The sequence below is a fragment of the Chrysemys picta genome, chromosome 1, assembly GCF_011386835.1.
Source record: "Chrysemys picta bellii isolate R12L10 chromosome 1, ASM1138683v2, whole genome shotgun sequence".
NCBI classification, from domain to species: Eukaryota; Metazoa; Chordata; order Testudines; family Emydidae; genus Chrysemys; species Chrysemys picta.
Genome location: NC_088791.1, coordinates 340760806 through 340782102, shown reverse-complemented (window position 1 = coordinate 340782102; position 21297 = coordinate 340760806). Strand labels below are relative to the sequence as shown.

Genomic DNA, 21297 nt, shown 5'->3' with positions numbered 1-21297 from the left:
CCCAGCCACCCTCTGTGTCACTGTACTCCCTCCCCTGTCCCCATGTATCTCTGTGTCCCCACCCAGCCATTCCATGTCCCTATGTTTCCCTGTACCCCCTCCCTGTCCCCATGTCTCTCTGCACCTCCCTCCCCCCGTTGCTGTGTGCCTCCACTCCCATTCAGCCCTGCCCCAGTCTGTCCTCCCCCACTAGCCCTTATAAGCCCATGTCTGGCCCCAGCACCCCACGCTGTCTCCCCATAGCCCTTGTCTCCTGACCTGGCCAGCTGCGAAGAAGGCACTGCAGGCTTTCTCTTCCCTCACTGGCAGGGAGCTGCCGCTTTGTTCTATCGCCACAGTGCCCTCTGGTGGGAAAAGGTGGAACTGCAGCAACATTTTGGCAGAAGCTTATTTCTGTCCAAAAAAAAAATATATATAAATCTGCAGTGCTCATTAATTATGCATGTGCAGAATTCCCCCAGGAGTAATATACAACCAGATCATCACCACAGTGGCCTTTTTCTCAGGGGCTGAGAATGTGACTACAGATCTACTCAGCAGGCACTTCTTCGAAGATCACAAGTGTGTAATAGGGTGGGGTTTATTTCCCCACATTTAGTCAGTAGGGCACCCCTCAGACTTATTCACCAAAGGCTTAAACAGGAAATTTACCCACTTCTGTTCAACTGGCGGACAGGATCACCAGTTCTCCGGGGGATGCTTTTCACCTTCAATAGTTGTCAATTCTCCTATATGCAGGCCTAATAACCAAAGGTATGCTCAAAATAAAGAGACAAAGCCAGAGTCATACTAATACTTCTGACCTGGCCCAGGCAAATGTGTTTTCCTTATCTGATGCTGCTGCCCATTCGGTCTCTGATTTACTCATCACATCACTCCCCATCTCTTCTCCCAGGAAGGCAGGAAGATTTGTCCACCCCAGTCTCCCAGTACTTCATCTCAAAGCATGGTTGGTCATGGCTCACAATATTAGAGACTACCTGCTCAGAGGACTTAAAAATAATGTTTCCTGCTGTGTAATAGTAATCTACTTGCTACATGTCTTCTCAAAAATGGATGAGGTTTGCCAGGTAGTGTGACCTCAGGCAGGTTTCACCGATTACCTCATTGCTTCTAGACATAGGAGCTAAACTAGTAACTCTGGAAAACCTTGGGACTATTGATGAGCTCCATAAGAGTCCACCTAGCAGCCATCACGGCTTTCCACCCACACACACAACCCTCCTAAATACAGGGTTATTCCATCTTTGCCCACCCAACCACAAGAAGATTCCTCAGAGGGTTTGGAAATCTTTCTGCTAGTTCAGCACCCTATTCTGGTATGAGACCTCCATCTGGTCCTTAGCTGCCTCACAAGACCACTGTTTGAACCACTGGCTACCTGTTCACTGCTCCATTTGTCAAAGAAGACTGCATTCCTGATAACCATCACATTGCATGATGGGTTGGAGGAATGGGGGTCCCTGATGGCATACCCCTCCTCACAGTATTTTTAAGGACAAGGTCACGCTATGACCCCACCCCAACGTCTAAACTCGGGTTTCTTCAAAGTTCCATATCAATCAGCACATTCACTTGCCTGTCTTCCACCCCAAACCACATCGAGATAACCAGTAGGCACTGCAACACAGCCTTGACGTTAGGCGAGCCCGAGCCTTCTAGCTGGATAGGACAACATTCATTCTACAAGGTCCATTGCCACATCTATGGCCTTCCTGAAAAAAATGCTCATTATTGAAATCTGTAAAGTCTCTACTTTGGGTGTGTGTGTGTGTAATATATAAACAAACACACACACACACACACACACACACACACACACACATAGTGTTCACCAAACACTGAGCTATAACTCACTACTCTGCTTCTGATACTGTTTGGCTTTCCTGTATTTTCTTCCATATTGGACTCTGCTCCGAAGCCCCCTCTGCCTTAGATGACTAAGGGGGGATATGATAGAGGTGTATAAAATCATGAATGATTGAGAGAACGTGATTAAGGAAGTGTTATTTACCACTTCACAACACAAAAACCAAGGGGTCATCCAATGAAATTAATAGGCAGCAGATTTGAAACAACCATAAGGAAGTATTTCTTCAGGCAATGCAGTGTCAACCCATGGAACTTGTTGCCAGGGAATGTTGTTATACTTTTGGCCTTCACTAAGTTTTAAAAAAAAGAATTAGACATGGAAGATTGGTCCATCAATGGTTACTAGCCAAGTTGGTCAGGGATCGTGCTCTGGGTGTCTCTAAATCTGAATGCCAGAAACTGGGAGTCGATGACAGGATGGATCACTCGATAAATGGCCCTGTTCTGTTCATTCCCTCTGTAGCATCTGGCACCAACCATGGTCGGAAGACAGGCGAATGAGTGAGATGGATCATTGCTCTGACCCAATATTGCCATTCTTAGGTTCTTATTCAGCGTGACAGTTCCCATTGTACTAGGAAGAAAATGATCTAAATAACTAGAACTTGTGATCATGCGGTAGTTACTGAAATAACAAACTTTATTTATATTGGACCATCAAATACAAATTACACCTCTACCTCGATATAATGCTGTCCTCGGGAGCCAAAAAAATCTTACCGCATTATAGGTGAAACCGCGTTATATTGAACTTGCTTTGATCCACGGGAGTGCGCAGCCCCGCCCCCCCTCCCCCCGGAGCACTGCTTTACCGCGTTATATCCAAATTCGTGTTCTATCGGGTGGCGTTATATCGAGCTAGAGGTGTAATTGACTATAACCAAGGGGAAATTAACCATTATACTTTATGCATTGACAAATACTTGTTTAAACAACAAATTTTTTTGGTAATTGATAAATGTGAGACGAGTGAGTAGAAGCATGTGTAAAGTGGGTAGAAGTGTTTGCACACTGCCACCTGTGGATCAACGTGTTGAACCAAGCAATGAAGTATAATCTATAGTTCTTAGCAAAGAAAGCAAGTGCAAGAGGCCCTTGGTTTAGCTTAGCACAAAATTGCAAACAGGGTGATGTTTGGTGGTGGTCATGTTCTCCAAAATTTCCTTTTTCAGTGTCAAATTATTAGTGTAAAGCTAATCACGTAAAGGAAATTAGATTATGTATCCAAACAAAAATCTTGTTTAACTTGTAATGACTTACGTTTCTCCTTGGGCTTTTGACCCTCTTTCAAGTCTTGATGTAATGGTTACTGTAATGTAAAAGTTCACCATGAATGAGATCATAGGAAATGAATGTGCCCATGTCTTGGAATCCAGTAACTATAACTTCGTGATACTGAGGAGCTTAAAAAGTACGAAGGCATCAACTTTGGAGTTATAATTTAAGCAAAACACTGGGATAATAAAAAATAGCATCAGTTAGAAAATTCTGTGCACTTTGGTTTTTTTGGCATTTTTTTAAGCTCGTAACTGCACTATCTTCTAATTGCTTTTTTTAATTTATGCTGTGAAAAATAATCATGGCTTATGAGACACCTCCGTGGGGCCCCTGACTCTGTACTTCATCACTGTTTTTATAAGAAATCTACTAACCAGCAAGGTTTATAGGAATACTTCACTTACATAAGTGGCCTTTTCCCCCCTATCTTTCATTCACAATTGTTTCCCATATCCTTATTAGGATACCAAATAAATTCAAACTGTGAACACTAATATGGGCTACCTCTCTGGAGGGGTATTGTGTTTACTTTCATGGAAGATTTCACCAATATCTAAGTCTATGGGTCCAAGAGGAAATGTAGTTTTTGGCTCATCTAAATGATTAAGTATACAGTGTGTTATGCATGCAAACACATACTCTTATTTCCCATAACTTTATTTACTTAATACCTATGGGCAGTCTCCACTAAACAATATTGCAGTGAAAGCAAAATCCAGTATTAAATATCAGCTTTTCTCAATTTCAGTTTTAAGAATTATAGAACCATATTTCCGTTACTATCTGGGAAACCGTTGCAGATCACTGAAATTTACAAATTAGAGATTAAGCAAGTGCATTACTATCAGATTTTGTTCAGTTACTTTGACAATTGTGGTTTTAATTTTCTGAGTTATAATGGATCAGAAAATGTACTTTAATTATTTTTACAAAATACAAATGCTTAGTAATATGAGACTTCTGCAGTGCTCTAGTGTTAAAGATTTATTGAAAGATGGGGGACAACCATCACTTGTTTGCGGATTATAGTCTGTAGTTTAGCTAAATTTGGCTTTAATGTAGTTTTGCTGTTCTTGAAGATAAAGCCAAAGTTTCCCCTTTCTATGCAGAGTACTTTTCCCCCCCAAAAATATTTTATTGCTGCTACAAGTGAATAGTAAAATCATAATCTTAGGTAAAAAGGATACCAAGAAAAATGGTTTAAAAGGTTGTTGGTCACTTAAACTGCAGCCATATAGACTGTACAAAAGCATTGAAATAAAATTTGTAAAGAACACACTGAAGGGTTATACAAAATTTGAAGCAAGTCAAACAAAGCAAAAGGGGATCTCAGTTTGTCCAAATATACCAGTAAGGATATTGTAGTTTGGTTTCTCAGTCAGATCAATTTTGTACATTGATCTCCCCTGACATTCAGATGGACCATGAACTGAATTCTAAATGGGAGGAGGAGATACAGAAACCACCAGCCACAGTTGTCCCCAATTCGAACCTTAACAATCTCAGTAAAGAGACCAGTTATTGAACTACCTTTTGGCCTCTATTTGTTACATACCAGGTGAGGCAATATGGGGAAATTTGCAGTACCTATTTCCCTTTCTGTACACTTTAAAAACTTCAGTCTCTAGAGCTGACAACTGGGCACCTTTCACAGGTAATCCGTGCATTCTAAGGAAAACAAAGAATCCAAGCCTCATTGTTAGAGAAACTGAATTAGGTCAATTACAGCAGTGAACTGTTCTGTAAGTAAAACAGTATCGAACTTTGCTGCTTTGATTGTTGTATGCCGTATTCATTACTGTTCTTTCAAAGTTCTGAGGGTGGTTGTTCCAGGCCAGCAGGTAAGAACACCTGCATCTCAGCATGAGGAATCCTGTGCTAGTGTTGGTACTACCATACCTTGTACTACCGTACCTTGCTCTCTGGATCAATGGAGGACTTTAGTCTCCAGGGCTGTCAATCAAGGGCCTGTCTTATGAGCTCTAAATGCACAACTAAATAATTGCAGATCAAAAACCTGCATGTCAAGGTGGCTTTCAGAGAGATTCATAGTAGTCAAATCCAGTTGATATGGGGAGGTAGGGCTGTCACCTTAAGATCCAAACACAATTTCTTTTATAAAGAGGGGAAATGGTTTTATGTACATGCAGTTTATTCAGTGTTCAAGGAACTGCCGCAGAAATGGAGGCAATCCTTGATTTGTTTCCACAACTCTTCTTTCAGCTCTTGTCTTTCTGGTTATGTTCTTTCTAAAAGCATACCAGGGATGGGTTTTCATGGTGGGGTTTTTTTAACTCAAACTTGTATTTTTCTCAGTTAGAACAGACTTGAAGATCTCTGTGTAGCTTGAAAACTTCTCTTTTACCAACAGAAGTTGGTCCAATAAAAGATATTACCTCACCCACCTTGTCTCTCTCTCATAAAATATAGGCAGGCAACATGCTAGTGAGCAAATAAAACTTCAGATTATAATTTCCCCCAAAAAGGTATAAACACAGAAGACTGTTTATATAGCAACAGGCATAATTTCATTGATTCCCCAAGGTTGTTTATAAAGCAGCAGGCGTTTATAACACTTTCTATTTTGATTATTGCATTGCTTAGTCGTCCAAATCGTGGCCAACACTCTTCCATACTAAGAAAAGGGATCCAGGATCTTGTAAAACAACTAACTCTGCCATTTTTATTTATTTATTTGTATCCCATATTTATTGTATCAGAAACCCTTAAATGGCTGACTTCTAACCAATTCTGTAGAAAGCAACAGAGGGTCCTGTGGCACCTTTAAGACTAACAGAAGTATTGGTTAGTCTTAAAGGTGTCACAGGACCCTCTGTTGCTTTTTACAGATTCAGACTAACACGGCTACCCCTCTGATACTTGACACAATTCTGTAGAATTCATTCAGAGAATATTTTCTGCCTCTATTTCTCAGCTTTCACATTTTTAAATTTGTGGAGCATATGTTTATTTTCTCCAATTTGTGTGTACCAACAAGAGATTCAGATCATCATTTATCTGAACATAGTTGAGAACTACAATTGAGCTATGCAGTTGCAATTACTGGTCTGAGTCTATTAATACTTACATGAACATGCCCAGAGAATGAACAACGCTCTTTAAAATCAAGATGTACTGTTATAGGGGAGAGCGCTGCATATGTTAATTGATTGTTAAACTTTAACCCTGACACTTGTTTAGTATCTAAAAATGTCTACTCTGCTTACAGATTAGGGAAAAAAGCTGCAAGTTTTCAGTCTAAATTGTGGCTTTGCACAGTAAAAGACATTTAAGCCAGGTGGTAATGTGAATCTAGCTGTCCTGTCTGTTTGGAAAAATGTTTCCACACATCCTAGAATAAAGAGTACAAATTAGTATACCGCAGGGAGACCTAAAACAATAAATACAATTTCAAGAAACAATGAACAGATAAATATAGAATGGCAGCAATCAACTGAACTCTCAGCTAAGTATATACTAACCCAGCCACTACATACTTTCTGCTGAACTTAATTGGTATTTTCTATAATATCTTATTAATCATCCGGTGTTTATCATTCTAATGTTCTAATATGTTGAAACACTCTCAGCTTCCTGTGCACTTAAATTGTCATTCATTCTGTGTACCCGTTTTTTCAAAAGTGGCAGTGTCCTCCGTACAATACAAGCTATTCTTTCAAGTATGGCAACAACATATTTCCCAGAAGTACAGAGGACAGTTCAAAAGTCTCTAATTCTTCTAGCCAGCCAGTCTTGGTATTTCTGTTTCTTTATGGAGACCTTCTGTGGATTCCAAGATTGAGTCTTTACTTTGTATTAGCTTATCACAATGTAAATTCAGAATACAGAAGAGGAAAACTATGTAATATGTAGTGGATGATTATAAAAGTGTAAGCCTGCAATGGGTAGTCAGATGTTGCTGTCTTGCTGTTCTACTCTGGTAAGCCATTTATTCATCAGAGTTCTAAAGAGTTATCAGCCAGGTAAGATGATTGCAATTATAAAAGCTTTGTATAAAGACACCGTCAGTGCCATAAGAATTGGTGGAAAATTTAAGCCACAGGTCAGTTTGGTGTAAGACAAGGGACATGGAATCAAGGGGAGTTTTTAAGGAGGGATTTGAGAGATAGTGGGATCTTCAGGGAAGAGGTTTTTTCACTGTGTACACGTAGTGCCTAGCACAGTGGGCCCCTATCTTGGCTAGGGTTATAGTTGTTTATAAATTTTAAGTGGTAGAATTTAGGAGATGGATCATCTGCTGCAGTGGTCCCCAAATTGTGGAGCATGACCCCCCAGAAGGGTCACGGAGGGGATAAATTTACCCCGCATCATAAAACAAATTGCCATTTTCTACTCATTCTTGTCAAAATATAATGTTAAGAGGCAAGCCCTGTTGGAATGGGCAACTTTTGATGGTAGCAGTGAAATCTTTGATAACTGGAAGTTCAATACAGCTGTCAGGACTGTGCAAATTCACCCATCCCTACTGTTGTTTGTGTCTTCTTCCTTCCCTTTGCTTCGCCCATGCCTCACACTTCATTACTCCCCTTCCTGCCATCTTGTGCTCTATCTTTTTGCCTTCCTTGATGCTTTCTTTGGACCTACCAGCCATTATCTCCATATGTATCCTCCAATGGCATGGCCTGCTTGTATTACAGGGTCTCGTTAACTTAGTTTCTAAAAATATTTAACCTCTGATTTGTTTTTTTTTTTAAATAGCAGTGCTGTGTTTTTATTTTCAGTGAGGTTTTTACATTGGGTTTCAGTGTTTTTTTTTTTTTTTTTTTTCAGTATTTGAGGCTGGGTTGTAGCACATTGTGAGGAAGAACCTCATTAAATTGCATTAATAAGGGGAAGACAGTTGGGAAATCAGACTAAATATGTAGTGACATAACTAATGGCTCTACTTCTTCAGCTGAAGGGGTGAGAATTCAATTGTGTTTTTGTTTTCTTTTGTTATTAAAGCCTTTTTTCGGACTATCCCCGTGACTAGCTGTAGTCTTGTTTTATGTACATGTAATTATCACATACTAGTTGCAACATTTAAAGCACTTTTCTGTGTAATTGCCTAAAGATGTCCATACAGAAACAGATCATGTAGTTTTCCGTGGGAAATGGAAAACAGCCCTTTGATACAATAAGACATACCTAAAAAGAAGAGTCAAGGATTTAATTTGACAGAAGATCTCCCAAAATTTGGGAAGTGGGGAAGGATTTTTTGTTGTTGCTGGCCCTTTAGTTGGATTGGATCCACGCCCCATTCAGTTTTCATCCCTCCCCCATTGCATGTACAAAAACCCTTCTGTGCACTCTTAATTTCTTTGGTTAAACTGTACCATAACAGAAGTTGGTGGTACAATAAAGCATATCAAGAGCAAGCAGTAATCTCTATGGAAATGGCTTAGCAAGTAGCTTCATCTGGAACTCTCAGCTCTGGTGTAGTTCTGTGTTTCTGTGGATCTGGTTCTATACCAAAGACCGTTTTCATCTTAGTCTGAAGTGCAGCAAAGCAATCGTGTATTTTATTGCTATTTTTCTTTGTGTGTTGCATAGCAACAGAATACTTCTGGGTCATTGTTCTCCTCATGGCTTATGATGTAGGACACGTCTGTCCATTTCAGCTTGCTGCACCAGTCACAAGTATTTAGTCAAATAAGTATGGTAGTGATGTTTAATTTAGAATTAAAAAGAGTTTAAAGGGACTTGATCAAGCTTCAGGAAAGATTAGTGATCTTTTTGTTCGTTTACCAAATGAACACCCTTAAATTTGTACTTCAGCTTTGAAGTTAAAATCTTCTAAGCCAAGAGGCAGCAAATACCATAAGAGAGGAATATCAGTGGGTGGAATTCACCCTATTGCAAAAAGCACTTAAATAGGAATTAAGGGTCTATACCACTCGTGCTGGCCCTGTACACTATAGTAAATCTGACCCCAGAAACAGGCAGTCATCAGCATCACTACTTACATACCTGTGAATATTAAGATTTAAAATGAAAACAAAATCCTCAGGATTCAAGGGCCTTAAAGACCTGCCAACACCTCACAAAACCTTAGATGGTTATTTGGGAGAGACCAAGAAACTAAGGCCTGTTCTACTGTAGAAACTTGGTGGTTTAATAAAGTCATAAAAATAATCCGATCCCTAAGTGACATTAATGTACTGGCAAATTTTCTACTGTAGATGTAGTTCTATTGGCAAAAAGAGTGTGTTGGTATTGCTTACTTTGGGGAACTGGTATAAGCTATACCAACAAAAGTGGTTTCTGGTCTAGCTGTGCTGGCAAGCCTCTTCTCGTATAGACAAGGCCTAAGGCACTTGGATTTCTAGATGTACACATCTCAGCGAAACTAGTGGTGAGCACTTTACTAGCAAGTTCTCGTCCCCTGCTGGCCAAGCAAAGCCCTTATTTACTGACATATCAGGTATAGCAGAAAGCTCATTTCTTTATAAAAACATGGGGCGTTCATAAGTGAGTATTTTTAATTAGTCACTTTGATTCTTGATTTTGTTAGGAAAACGTTGTTATGAGTAAAATTTTTTGTATAAAATCCCGAAGACCCTGGGAAACTTAATTCTGATTTACAGGTTATACTTCTGCATTTCTTTTTATTGCTTAGATAAGTTGCATGAAAATGTACCCTAGTTCTGTGGATTTTATCATTGCTTTCCTTGCTCTCTGCTTGAAGTTTGATTTAGTTAATGGTTGCACATTTCTCTGCAGCTTTAAAGTACTATATACTTGTTTACCTATTTTTATTAATTTTTATTTTGTATCAAATCTTTAGGTTTACTTACATTAAAATATTCACACACTTGTCACACAACACCAGAACTTCCCTTAACCTTCAAAAAGAACCTTCCTCCATTAAGTCACAAACTATAAAAGGAATTTAGGCAGATTGGTAATTCCCAGGACCCTCTGAATATCACTCCAACTCTTGTGAAGGATTATAGATCTTAAATTGTCACAAGTGATTAAGATTACATTTTTTTATATCTCCTCTGAAAAAACAGTACCTCCATCACTGCCTCTTTACATCATGCTGGGTTGTTGGTTCACAGCTGAACTTTAGTTCCTTTCCTTACTAACTTGATTACTTTCCTTTAGCAAAAACAGATATTACCCCTCATTCTGTTGTTGCAATCTAGACAAGAGTACAAGAGATGGATTTTGTGTAGTTTATACATAAAAGTTGGTGTGACCCAGGGACTCCTTGGTCCCAACTGGAGGAGGGCACAGGATTATACAAGGATCCTTTGTGTCAGATATATGCATAATAGTTCAACAAAGGGTAGCATGTGAGGTTGCTACCAAGAGCTAGTAGCCCACTGGTCCTCATAATCAGATATATGTACAGATCATCTTAAATCTTAGAAATGTAGGAATGGAAGGGACCTCAGTAGGCCACCTAGTGCAGTCCCCTGCATGGAGGCAGGACTAAGTATTCTCTAGACTTATAGGTGTTTGTCTAACCTGTTCTTAAAAACCTCCATTGATGGACATTCAGCAGCCTCCCCAGGTAACTTTTTTTCTAGTGCTTAAATGCCCTGACAGTTGGGAAGTTTTTCCTAATGTTTAACCTAAATCACCCTTGCAGCAATTAAAGACCATTACTACTTCTATTTTCAGTGGTCAAGGAGAACAATTTATCACCCTCCCCTTTTGAACAACCTTTTATGTTCTTGAAGACTGTTGTCCCCCCTCAGTCTTCTCTTATCCAGAGTAAACCCAGTTTTTCAATCTTTCCTCGTAGGTCGTGTTTTCTAGCTCTTTAATAATTTTTGTTGCTCTCCTCTGGACTTTCTCCAATTTGTCTATCTTTCCCAAAGTGTGGTGCCCAGAACTGGGCACAACACTTCAGCTGAGGCTTAATCAGTTCTGAGTGGAGTGGAGGAATTTCTACATATGTCTTGTTCAGAATGCTGCTTGCCAGTACATCCCAGAATGAAGTTCGCCTTTTTTGCGACAATATTACATTGTTTTGTTTTTGATCCACTATAAGCCCCCTCCCCCAATTTTTTTTGCGGTACTTCCTCCTAGGCAGTCATTTCCATTTTGTATTTATGCAATTGATTATTCCTTCCTAAGTGTGGTACTGTGCATTTGTCCTTTATTGAATTGCATCCTGTTTATTTCAGACCATTTCTAGTTCTTCCCATTTATTCCCCATACTTCTTGCTATACTATACAGACATCTAAGATGTTTGTTAGATTTTTCCTCTTTATTCCCTCTTGTATGTCCTTTGTCCTTGCATTTAAGGAGTTATGTATCTATACTGAAAATTAGGTGTTGGAGTTGGGGCAGGTCACCAGGAGGTGACATTTCTTGGAAATGTTCCGTTCAGGCAGGAGGTGAGACACCGATCCCCGTCTGGCCATTTGTGTATGCCTCACAATGTAGGCCTGTTTGCATACTGGGCCACATGCAAATTAAGAGTTTGTAAAAACTGCAAAGGAAATCTATAGGAAGGGAGATTTATAAAAGACAAACAATTATTCTGGTATATCTTGGAATATAAAGGGACACACTGAATCCTTCACTGAGGCCAACTTTTTAAATAACTAATGACATCTAGAAGAATTCCTGCCAGGAGTTAAATGCTTGAGTTATCATGAAACCTAAAGTTGCCAAAATAATATTTAACAGCTATACTTCATATTTACCTTAACACATTTCAAAGACAACGAATTAATCTTCAGATGGACTGGAAAGGAAGACTCGTTCTAGCAAGATCTGTTTTCTGCTGCATGCTTATTTCAAGCAGTGTACCACTTCCTGAAAATAAAGAACTGACCACGTATCAAATTTTGTTACAATGTATGGGTCCAACAAGTTCAATTTGGTTTTAAAAAATCAGCAAATGATACCTACTGTTATTCTTGTAGGTCACAAATGTTAATTTATATTTTTAATACTCCTAAACCACTGACAGAATTTATATATGTCGATGCAAAGAAATAACATGATTCTAATAGATACCGTAATTTCAAAGCAGCCAAGTGGTCGTCGCATACCTTCTGCAAAGACGGTAAAAGCAATTATGCAAGCGATACTTCTGATGGTATTCCTAACTAAAGAAATTTAAGTAGCATTGAAAGTCCACAAATATAGTGATACTTGCTAGATATAACTTCAGTTACTCTTCTGCAATATTAACCATAAATATCTAAAGGGTAAAAGATTCTACATATTGAACTACATTAGAAATAATAAAATTTGCTCTATCAGATATCTTGCTAAGGCTCTGTGCTGTAGTATGGCAGATATTAATCCTGCATGGCGTTTACATTACAGCATATCTACTCAAGAAAAGACCAAATTTTTAACATGGACCCAACTGGAAGACTATTCAATGACATTTATGGATTAACTTGGCTATATAAAATTGAGTTAGAAACAGTGCTATTGTCCATATGTAATACTGGAGAGTCTTTCTTATCTACAGTCTTCTGATCCTGACTATTGGAAATGGGTGCATGCCTGCCTTAAAAGGAAAAATCCCTTAATTCTGTCCTTTTTTTATGTCATGAAACCTTAGAATTTAAGAATGACCTTAAAAAAATTGGCTATTTTGCAAACATTTGGCTGTGATAGTAATGACATATGTAATGTCATTAGAGGGTTTTTTTCGTTTAATATTTTCCTTTGCTCCAGGCTAGTCCTTTGTTTAGCCAAATCCAGTATAATCCTACCAGGAGAGTGTGGATCATTTGGTAATTTACATTGTATGGTTGTTTTAATCCAGGTTCTGTCACTGGAGTGGAAGGTATGCGTCACAGCCCACCATAGTACATAATTTTATGTCCATATGGAAATAATAAACTCTGCAGTAAGTGGCCTCCTGTCACACAATCCAGTATTGGGGAATTATTTTTTCCAAAGCAATTTTTCCCTTCTTAAACCCAGATGACAATAGAAATAATTCTCAGCTTCAAGATTTTTTTTTTAAAGGAAAAAATTTGTATTTTTAAAAAAGAAAACTATCAAATAATTATTTGCCGATTTGAGCATACTCAATCTCCATTGTTTTCCAAGGTATATTCATTTACGCCCCAATTCAACAAGATATTTAAGCAGTTATGTAACTTTAAATATGTGCGGAATCTCTTTGACTTCAAAATACCTACTGAATCAGTGCCTATGTGCAGGTGCGAAGCAGTTATTTCTCAGAAATGCAGGGTTTTTTTAATATAACTTTGAACCCTACTTATGGCAATGTTCATTAAATGTAAACATTTATCAAACCGAGACTGGCTTATTCCAACAGATTGTGTTCTAACAGTTTAATTTTAGGGCTGTCTTTCCTAGTATAATCCAGGGCAGGAGGATAAATTTGACTCCAAAAGCCTCCCTGAAGGTTTAGAATGTAGGAACTAATACTGGGCATGAACTTCTAGGAAACTGCTATAGCAAATACAATGCAGAATAGTGTGAAACAGTTTAATAAGCACAAATACTTAACAGTGTAATTTAAAAATATTTTATCTATTGTGTAATAAAAGGCATTTAGTGTGTTATGAAGTGAGACAGATTTTTTTCTTTTGATAGTGGCTGTTCAAGACCAGATACCCAGGTAGTAATTTAATTGGATTATGGCATGTAGGTTACATATTTAGATTTATCCAGCATTGTCCACTCAGAGTTCATTGTCTAAAATATTCTTGCAGCCTGTCAATCTCCCCCTCCCTCCCCCCGCTTCCCCACTGGCAACAGTTGAGTGTGCATTAACAAATGAACTACTCAACTTAATCAAGTTTGCATTTGTAGAAGCTGCCTTCAGTAATACAAATTAAGACCCTAATGGTCTCTCATAATCCAAAGGCACTAATCCTAAAAGGCCCTGATTTTTAGTTTCAGGACCACTAATAATTTTCCAAGTGGATACTTAGTATTTTCTGGTCACTGACATTATGCTAGCTAAATTAAGTGTATGCTTCAGTTTATCACTTTATCAGCGATAGAGGATTGAAGCATTTCACAGTTTGATAAGCAACAGTGCACTTAGCCATGAGCCTCTTTGATCAGTTGACACACACATGAGTTATACTTTAATCAAGTAATCTTTAGGTGAGTTAGCAAGAAACACACTTTTCCCCTTTTTTATTACTTTAAAGACTTTACAACTACGTTGTGCTATAATGTATCTCTATTTGTGATGCCAAGTTTGACCGAACTAGTAGATAGTGCAGCTGCAGTGAAATAGACACAATACAGCCTTACCTAATTTTGTTGATTATAAATAGATCACAGGGGCTCATTTAAGTGGCACGTGTGGGGGAATTACCTACAGGGTTAACTAACACACTATACTAAAATTATATCTCATACTATTTAGCATAGAATTATTTTAATAGTTTGAGAATACCCGTGTGTAAACAATCTGCTTTTGTTAAAGCTATGAATGTAGGAATGCAGTACTGAAATATAAGCCCCGGCCCATGTTTTATCAGCCTATTTTACAAGGAGAGCACATTCATGCTGTAGGCACGAAACAAAGTAGTTATGTAACAAGGATTAATGATCAGATGAACTGATTATTTTATCCAAGTCAGTGAGGCGTTTTTAACCCATTATTATGGATTCAGTTTACATTTAAAATATTCCTAACTAAAGAAGAGCATATTTACAGTTCTTCCTTTTTCCCCATTTTGAATGGATTGGTTATCCTTCGGTTCTAATTTGCAAAGCTAGTAAATTAGTTATGCTGCTTTTTATTCCTCCACCTTTGAAATACAGTCTAGTACTCAGCAAGCCCTACTAATTTTAACAATTCTTTCTTTGTAGCTTAGATATCAACATGGATTGGGTACTCCAGACCTAAGGCAAACTCTTCCTAACCTGAAAAACTTCATGGAGCATGGGCTAATGGTCAGATGGTAAGTGCTTCTGTTTCACCAATTAACTTAAGTAATACAAAAGTAGGGAGAACACAGGGAGGGCTATGGCGATTGTCACGGAAAATTAGGCTTTGGAACCAAAAATGAAGCTGGTGAGGATATCTTAGGGTCAGCCAGAGCCCATAGCCTGATTGTTGCCAATACATACATTGTAAAGAGGGAGGACCATTTAATTACATACAAGAGCAGTGCCAACAGGTTCCCAATCAATTATTTTCTGACAAGAAGAAGAGAGATAAAAAATGTCAAACTGTAAAGTGACACCAGGAGCTAAGATTGCGGAGCAGCATAGATTGCTTGTAATGGACTTACGGGTGAAAAGGCTAGTGGGGGAACAAAAAGAGCTGCAGAACAAAGGCTAAAGTGGTGGAGGCTTGTGGATAGGGACGTCAGTCTGAGATTTAAGGAAGAGGTTCCATGGAGATTGTCCAATGACTGACCATGATGATACCACCTAGGTCTGGGGGGAAATATCCAAACATGTTACAGAAAGGGCATAAGCTGCTTGTGGCCAACAAAAGGAGGGTAATTTCATGGCATGGAACTATGGTGGTGGTGCCATCTATGTATAGGAGGCAGTAAAGGAGGAGGGAAAAGGGTTTGAGTAACGACAGAAAGAACAGTGGAAAGTTACAAAGAATACCAGCTGATAAAGAAAATAGCAAAAACAGTGGTTGTGGAAAGTAAGGGTCAGGCATTTAAAGCCTTATATGCAAGACTACTAAACAAGGAAGGGGAAAAATAAATATATAGATTAGCCAAGATTAGGCAAAGAAGCACAGAGGACTTAAGCTGTAAAGTGGGTTAAAGATGAAAATGGAAGAGTACTAGTGTAGGATGGTGGGATCATTAGGACATGGCAATGCTTTTATCAGAAACTGCTCAGTGAAGAAACCATTGAGGGGAAGCCTCACAAGACCTATTACCGTGGTGGAGACTCAAAAAGTGCTAAAGATGATGAAATGTGGGAAAGCAGCAGGACCTGACAGTTCGCCATTTGAGGCATTAAAGCATTAGGCCGTGAGGGAGTGGTGGTGATTAACTTTTTCAACTTCATTCTCAATTGGAAAAATGCCTGATGAGTAGGGGAAGAGCACATTGGTCTCTACATTCAAGCACAAAGGAAACATGCAAGAATGTAGCAATTACTGACCCGACGAGTCACACAATGAAATGGCTGGAAAGAATTATCGAGGAAAGATTTCATGAGGAACTGGAGCATCAAGGAACTGACAACCAATTTGGGTTTATGCCAGGAATGTTGTCAGTGGATGCAGTGTTTGCACATGAATATTGTAGAAGTATAGGGAGAAACTCAAGGAATTGCACTTAATGGTTTGGGATTTAGAGCAGACTTATGACCGAGTTTCTAGAGAATTGTTATTGTGGTGTCTGCAGTCATGCTATCTGCTGGAGACGTGTTCAGACTATTGTGGACACATAGGAGGGTTGCACAACAATAGTGAGAAGCAGCTGTGGCTACAGTGAGTCATTCACTGTGAGGGTATGTCTGCATCAAGAATCAGCTTTAAACCCGTTCCTGTTTGTAATTGGTAATGGACGCCTTGACGTAAGAAATTAGGGGAGAAGCTCCATGGAGCAACATTTTCACTGATGACATGTTATGAAGATAAATATGAACAAGAAAAGAACCTAGAACCCTGGAGGGTTATGTGACTGGTTTACTCCTGGGGGAATGCTGCTCCAAAAATATAAAAATTTTACATCAAAATATAAAAATTCTGTGCACAATATTTTAAAATTCTGAAAATTCTGTATTTTATTTTTCAAAATATTTGTTTTTTTATACAAAATGATCCACAATTAGACGATCGGTCATGATTGAGAACAACATTGCAAGATGTGCAAAATAATTTGTCCCCATTCGCATGCAGTTTTGTAGGGAATTCTTGAGCGTGAGAAGTTGGTATAGCTTTTTGATGCACAATGTGAAGGCCGTTCACGTTGTACAAAAGGACGAATATCCTTTTGGTAACTTCAAAAGGACTTGGCTAGGTACTTCAGAAAGTGCTTGGTTCTGATTGTTCTGACATTATATTGACTGCTTGATAAAGGTTTTATTTGCCCTCAATCTTTTATTTTAATGGGTAAGTAAAATAAATTCTGAGCTGTAATCTAATCCCATTGTGCCACTTTGGCACAGGAAAAAAGTGAGAAAGCACATCATCATTTTAGCTGAGGATTCCCTTACTGTCATTTATAATAAGGCTCCTTTACATCACTCTGGCAATGTAAAGACGTCTTAACTTTTACAGGTTTTATGCTCCTGGGGGAATTGACTGAGAATGGGAACAGTTAACTAACAATAGGAACATTAACAATGTTACTATGTAGGTAAGCTGCTACATTTCTGCCTCAGAGAATGAGATCAAATAACTATCAATAGCACCATTAACAATGTTTTTTTCATATCAAGAAGTTTTATTTCAAACATTGAAACAGTTTTGTAGGAATGCACAGAGCTGACACTTATTCTTCCACACCTTTTCCTCTCTCAAGCAAAAACTGACTGAATTTTATTTCAATCCAATTCCTGTTACCTGCTATAAAAAGAGCCTCCAGGCAATTTAAGGGATAGCACTGGCTGATTGCATTTCCAACGCTGGCAAAACAGCTGCTTGCTTCGTTGCAATGAAGGAACATAGGTAAGCAGGCTGCTACATTTCTGCCTCAGGGGACAGAGCCTGCCTTATATCTAACAGTGATATAAATGGTCACCTTTCTTAAACCGCATCACAGGGTATATTTGAAGAAAATGGCTTATGAATCAGGCAAAAGATGGAATACATGTCATGCTTCGTTGAGAGGGCAATAAGAATCCAGTAAAACAAGATGGTATGGGGTAGTCTATGCAACAATTTAAATAACTTGCTTCGGTGTTGAGTAGTGATGGGAATGTGGATGTAGGTTTAGGAGCTGCAGAAAGAGCACTTAACGTAAATGGAGAGAGTTGATGGGAATTTTCTGCAATAAGAATATACCAAGTAAACTAAAGAGCAGAATGTGTATGATCATGATTAGACCAGTCATGACGTAAGGGTCTGAATGCCAACCAGTGAGAAATAGAGAGAACTACTACTTCACACTGCCAAAATGAGAATGCATAGATGGATACTGGGTAAGACTAGAGCTGATAGACTATGCAAGGAAATGGTACGAGCTATGATGCAGGTAACCCCTATTATGGAAAAGTTGAGGGAGTATCACCTGAGATGGCTATTAGGCAGGATGGTCAAGACCAAAACCCTATGCTCTGGGGTATCTCTAAACCTCTGACTACCAGAAACTGGGGCTGGACAACTGGATGGATCACTTGATAATTGCTTTGTTCTGTTCATTCCCTCTGAAGCATCTGGCACTGGCCACTGTTGGAAGACAGGTTCCTAGGCTAGACCATTGGTCTTACCCAATATGGGTATGATGTCTGGGTCGTGTGAAATGTGGGATATGTTGGCTATAGTAAAGAGCTAGTAGTCAAGGGACAAAACACAAGGAAGACCTAGAAAAAGGTGGTTCGAGATGCTGAAGGAGGACACGATGAAGGTGGTTGTCTTTGAAGACACATTTGACAAGTGTGCTAGGAGACTAACAAGAGTTGCTGACCCTGACTGATGGGACAAGGAGAAGAAGGAGGAAGTAGGTGGATAATAAAATCTCCACAGGAATTTAAAATTTATGTACTTTAACTCCTTTACTGTATGTCACTTCTTCAGGCAATGCACAGTCAACCTGTGGAACTTTTTCCAGGGGATGTTGTGAAGGCCAAAAGTATAACTGAGTTCAAAAAAGAACTAGATAAGTTTATGGAGGATAGGTCTATCAATGGCTATTAGGCAAGATGGGCAGGGATGATGTCCCTACCGTCTGTCTGCCAGAAGCTGGGAATGAGCGATGGGATGGATCACTTGATGATTACCTGTTCTGTTCATTCCCTCTGGGGCACCTGGCATTGGCCACTGTTGGAAGACAGGATACTGGGTTGGATGGACCTTTTGGTATGACCCAGTATGGGCACTCTTATATGTTCTTAGTGTCTAAGAAGAGAGAGGTACTCTGTAAAGAACCAAAGACCCAAATGATATATGGTTTTAGATTGGTCACCACCTTGAGCAGAATTATAAAGCAAATCAGAAGCCAGTGCAGTCCATGGAAAACAGGTGAATTGTGCTCCACGTAGTTCATGTTGCTAAGCAGTCAGCCATGTTGTATGAATTTAATTACTTTTCTCGGTAGATTTAAAGATCGTACAGAGGCATCGGGAGTATAAAGTACATATGTTATACAAGCCTCTTACATTAAGCAGGTTTTTCCATGCATTGTCACTTTCATAAATCACTTCTTACCCTTGCTGACTTTTCTTTTGCTATAGGGACACATGGTGGTGCTCTGAGTTGATTAAATGCAGGCTCCTTTACTGCTCCAGTGAACCCAACAGGTTACCTTACTCTGAAAGTTTCCATTTCAGCAAAGTAAGACTAGTAGTATATATGAGTTCTTCATTCCAGTCCTTTCTAAAGGAAACCAGTGTTTTCATAGGAGCACTAACCCATTAGCACTGTGATTGTCATAACCTGCTTCACATTTCTGGGTCTGTTGCATGGCTCTAAACAGACCATTCAGAGCAAATGCTATTTAAAAGCATCCTTTTTTCTTTGCATTTGATGTAAAGTGGTTCAGCTTACTGAGACATTAATTTTCTTTTGATTTTAACAACCCGGATGTATCAGGAGATCTGTGTTGCTGCCCATCACTGTAGTATCTGAGCACCTTCCACATCAAATGAATAATAGTAAAAACCCTAGTGGAAGTATAGAACAGTACAGTCCACAGTGTACACTGGTGTAAAAAAAAAAAAAAAGAGATGTTGTGTTAAGAGTCAAACTACCCGTGGAATATGGGAATGTGGGGGATGGAGTGGTACCATAGAGCAAAGTTTTTGATGGTAATAATAAAATCCTGTAGCAAATGGGGAGAGGCTTGAGTCTGAAAGCTGGTGAGGCTATTTTGGTACTTGCTTAGAGTTTTCTCTCATTTCTCAGCCTTAAGGTATATTTTGATCTCAGTTGCATTTCAGGAACCTTCCACAATAAAATAGGCAATATAGCAACCAGAACCTTTTTTAAAAAAAGAAACCAGCCCCTGATACCTTGTAAGTCATTGGTTCTCTCTGTGCACAATGGCCCTCTGGCAGCCCTGATGTGCCATTTTGTGGAAAGAAAGATCCGTCTCTTCCAGGCCAGTGATTAGGTCATTACCACCCTCTTTTTGTCTCCCTTAACTGACCAGAGTATTATACTTTGTTAATTCTCCGAAAACATGAATCAGTAACGGACCCATATTAGTCTCCAAATGTAATTTTAGTTAAGGTTGAAAGAGAATGTTTGGCAATAGAGAAGAAAAATACAGAAATAGAAAAGTCATAATAAACTACATAAATGGGAATAAGCATCTAGATGAATACAATCAAAAGCATTGCTACAGTGGCACTAAACTAAACTACAGTGGCACTAAATCTACAGAATATTGAAATTCTACTTTATCATCTCAGGTCCAAATTAATCCCTGGTGTAACTCAACTGATTTCGGCAGTGTTAGATCAGCCGTGAAATTGGCTCACAGCCTAAAGCTTTCTCCCTTTGCTAGCTCTGACCTCCTAACAAGTCACAGAAAGGAGGAAAACATATCTTGGTTATTTATATAGTATGTATCTGTTATGTCAGTGCTAATATGATCCAGGGTTGTCATCCACTGGGCACGCTAGATCTGTGGAAAGAGAGGGGTCTGGCATGATTTCTGTAAGGTTTGAATCAATTTAGTAACAGTGTAGACAGGATCAAAATTTCCAATCTTGGTTGAGCAGGGATGAGGTAATGTGTTTGGGACTATTATTAAACAGGAGTAAATTTAGTCATATAAACATAGTACTAGATATCCTATTTTCCCCCTTTTTATATATAGTAGGCTTTTGAAGTACTAGTGATGCAAGCCTTCATTATCCTTTAGGGACATTGTCTTTACACAGACAGGTATTTCCTTAGAGTGATGTACGGTCATTAGCAAGACAAAATACATTTTTTGGCTAGGTGATATTTCAAAACATATATGAATATTAGGCATGGTTCTCTGGGGGTATCAAATTACCCCAGTGAATATCTATGCCTCATTTCCTTCTCACCTCTAAGACTTGCATGCATAGTCATTCTTTTTTAGGGCTAATGATTCTAA

The 21297-nt window shown here is 38.9% G+C and overlaps 1 protein-coding gene across 8 annotated transcripts in view; it reads left to right on the top strand.

Annotated features, from left to right (window-relative positions):
* Positions 1–21297, top strand: part of UVRAG (UV radiation resistance associated) — a 152396-nt gene that overhangs the window by 110012 nt on the left and 21087 nt on the right. For 7 of the 8 annotated variants that reach the window (XM_042850368.2, XM_065581763.1, XM_005290533.4 and 4 more), the window contains one exon: positions 14939–15030. The exons of the other annotated variant lie outside the window; for it this stretch is intronic. In XM_042850368.2, coding sequence (XP_042706302.2) covers positions 14939–15030 — 92 coding nt within the window. The remainder of the gene's footprint in view (positions 1–14938; positions 15031–21297) is intronic. 8 annotated transcript variants of the gene reach the window in all.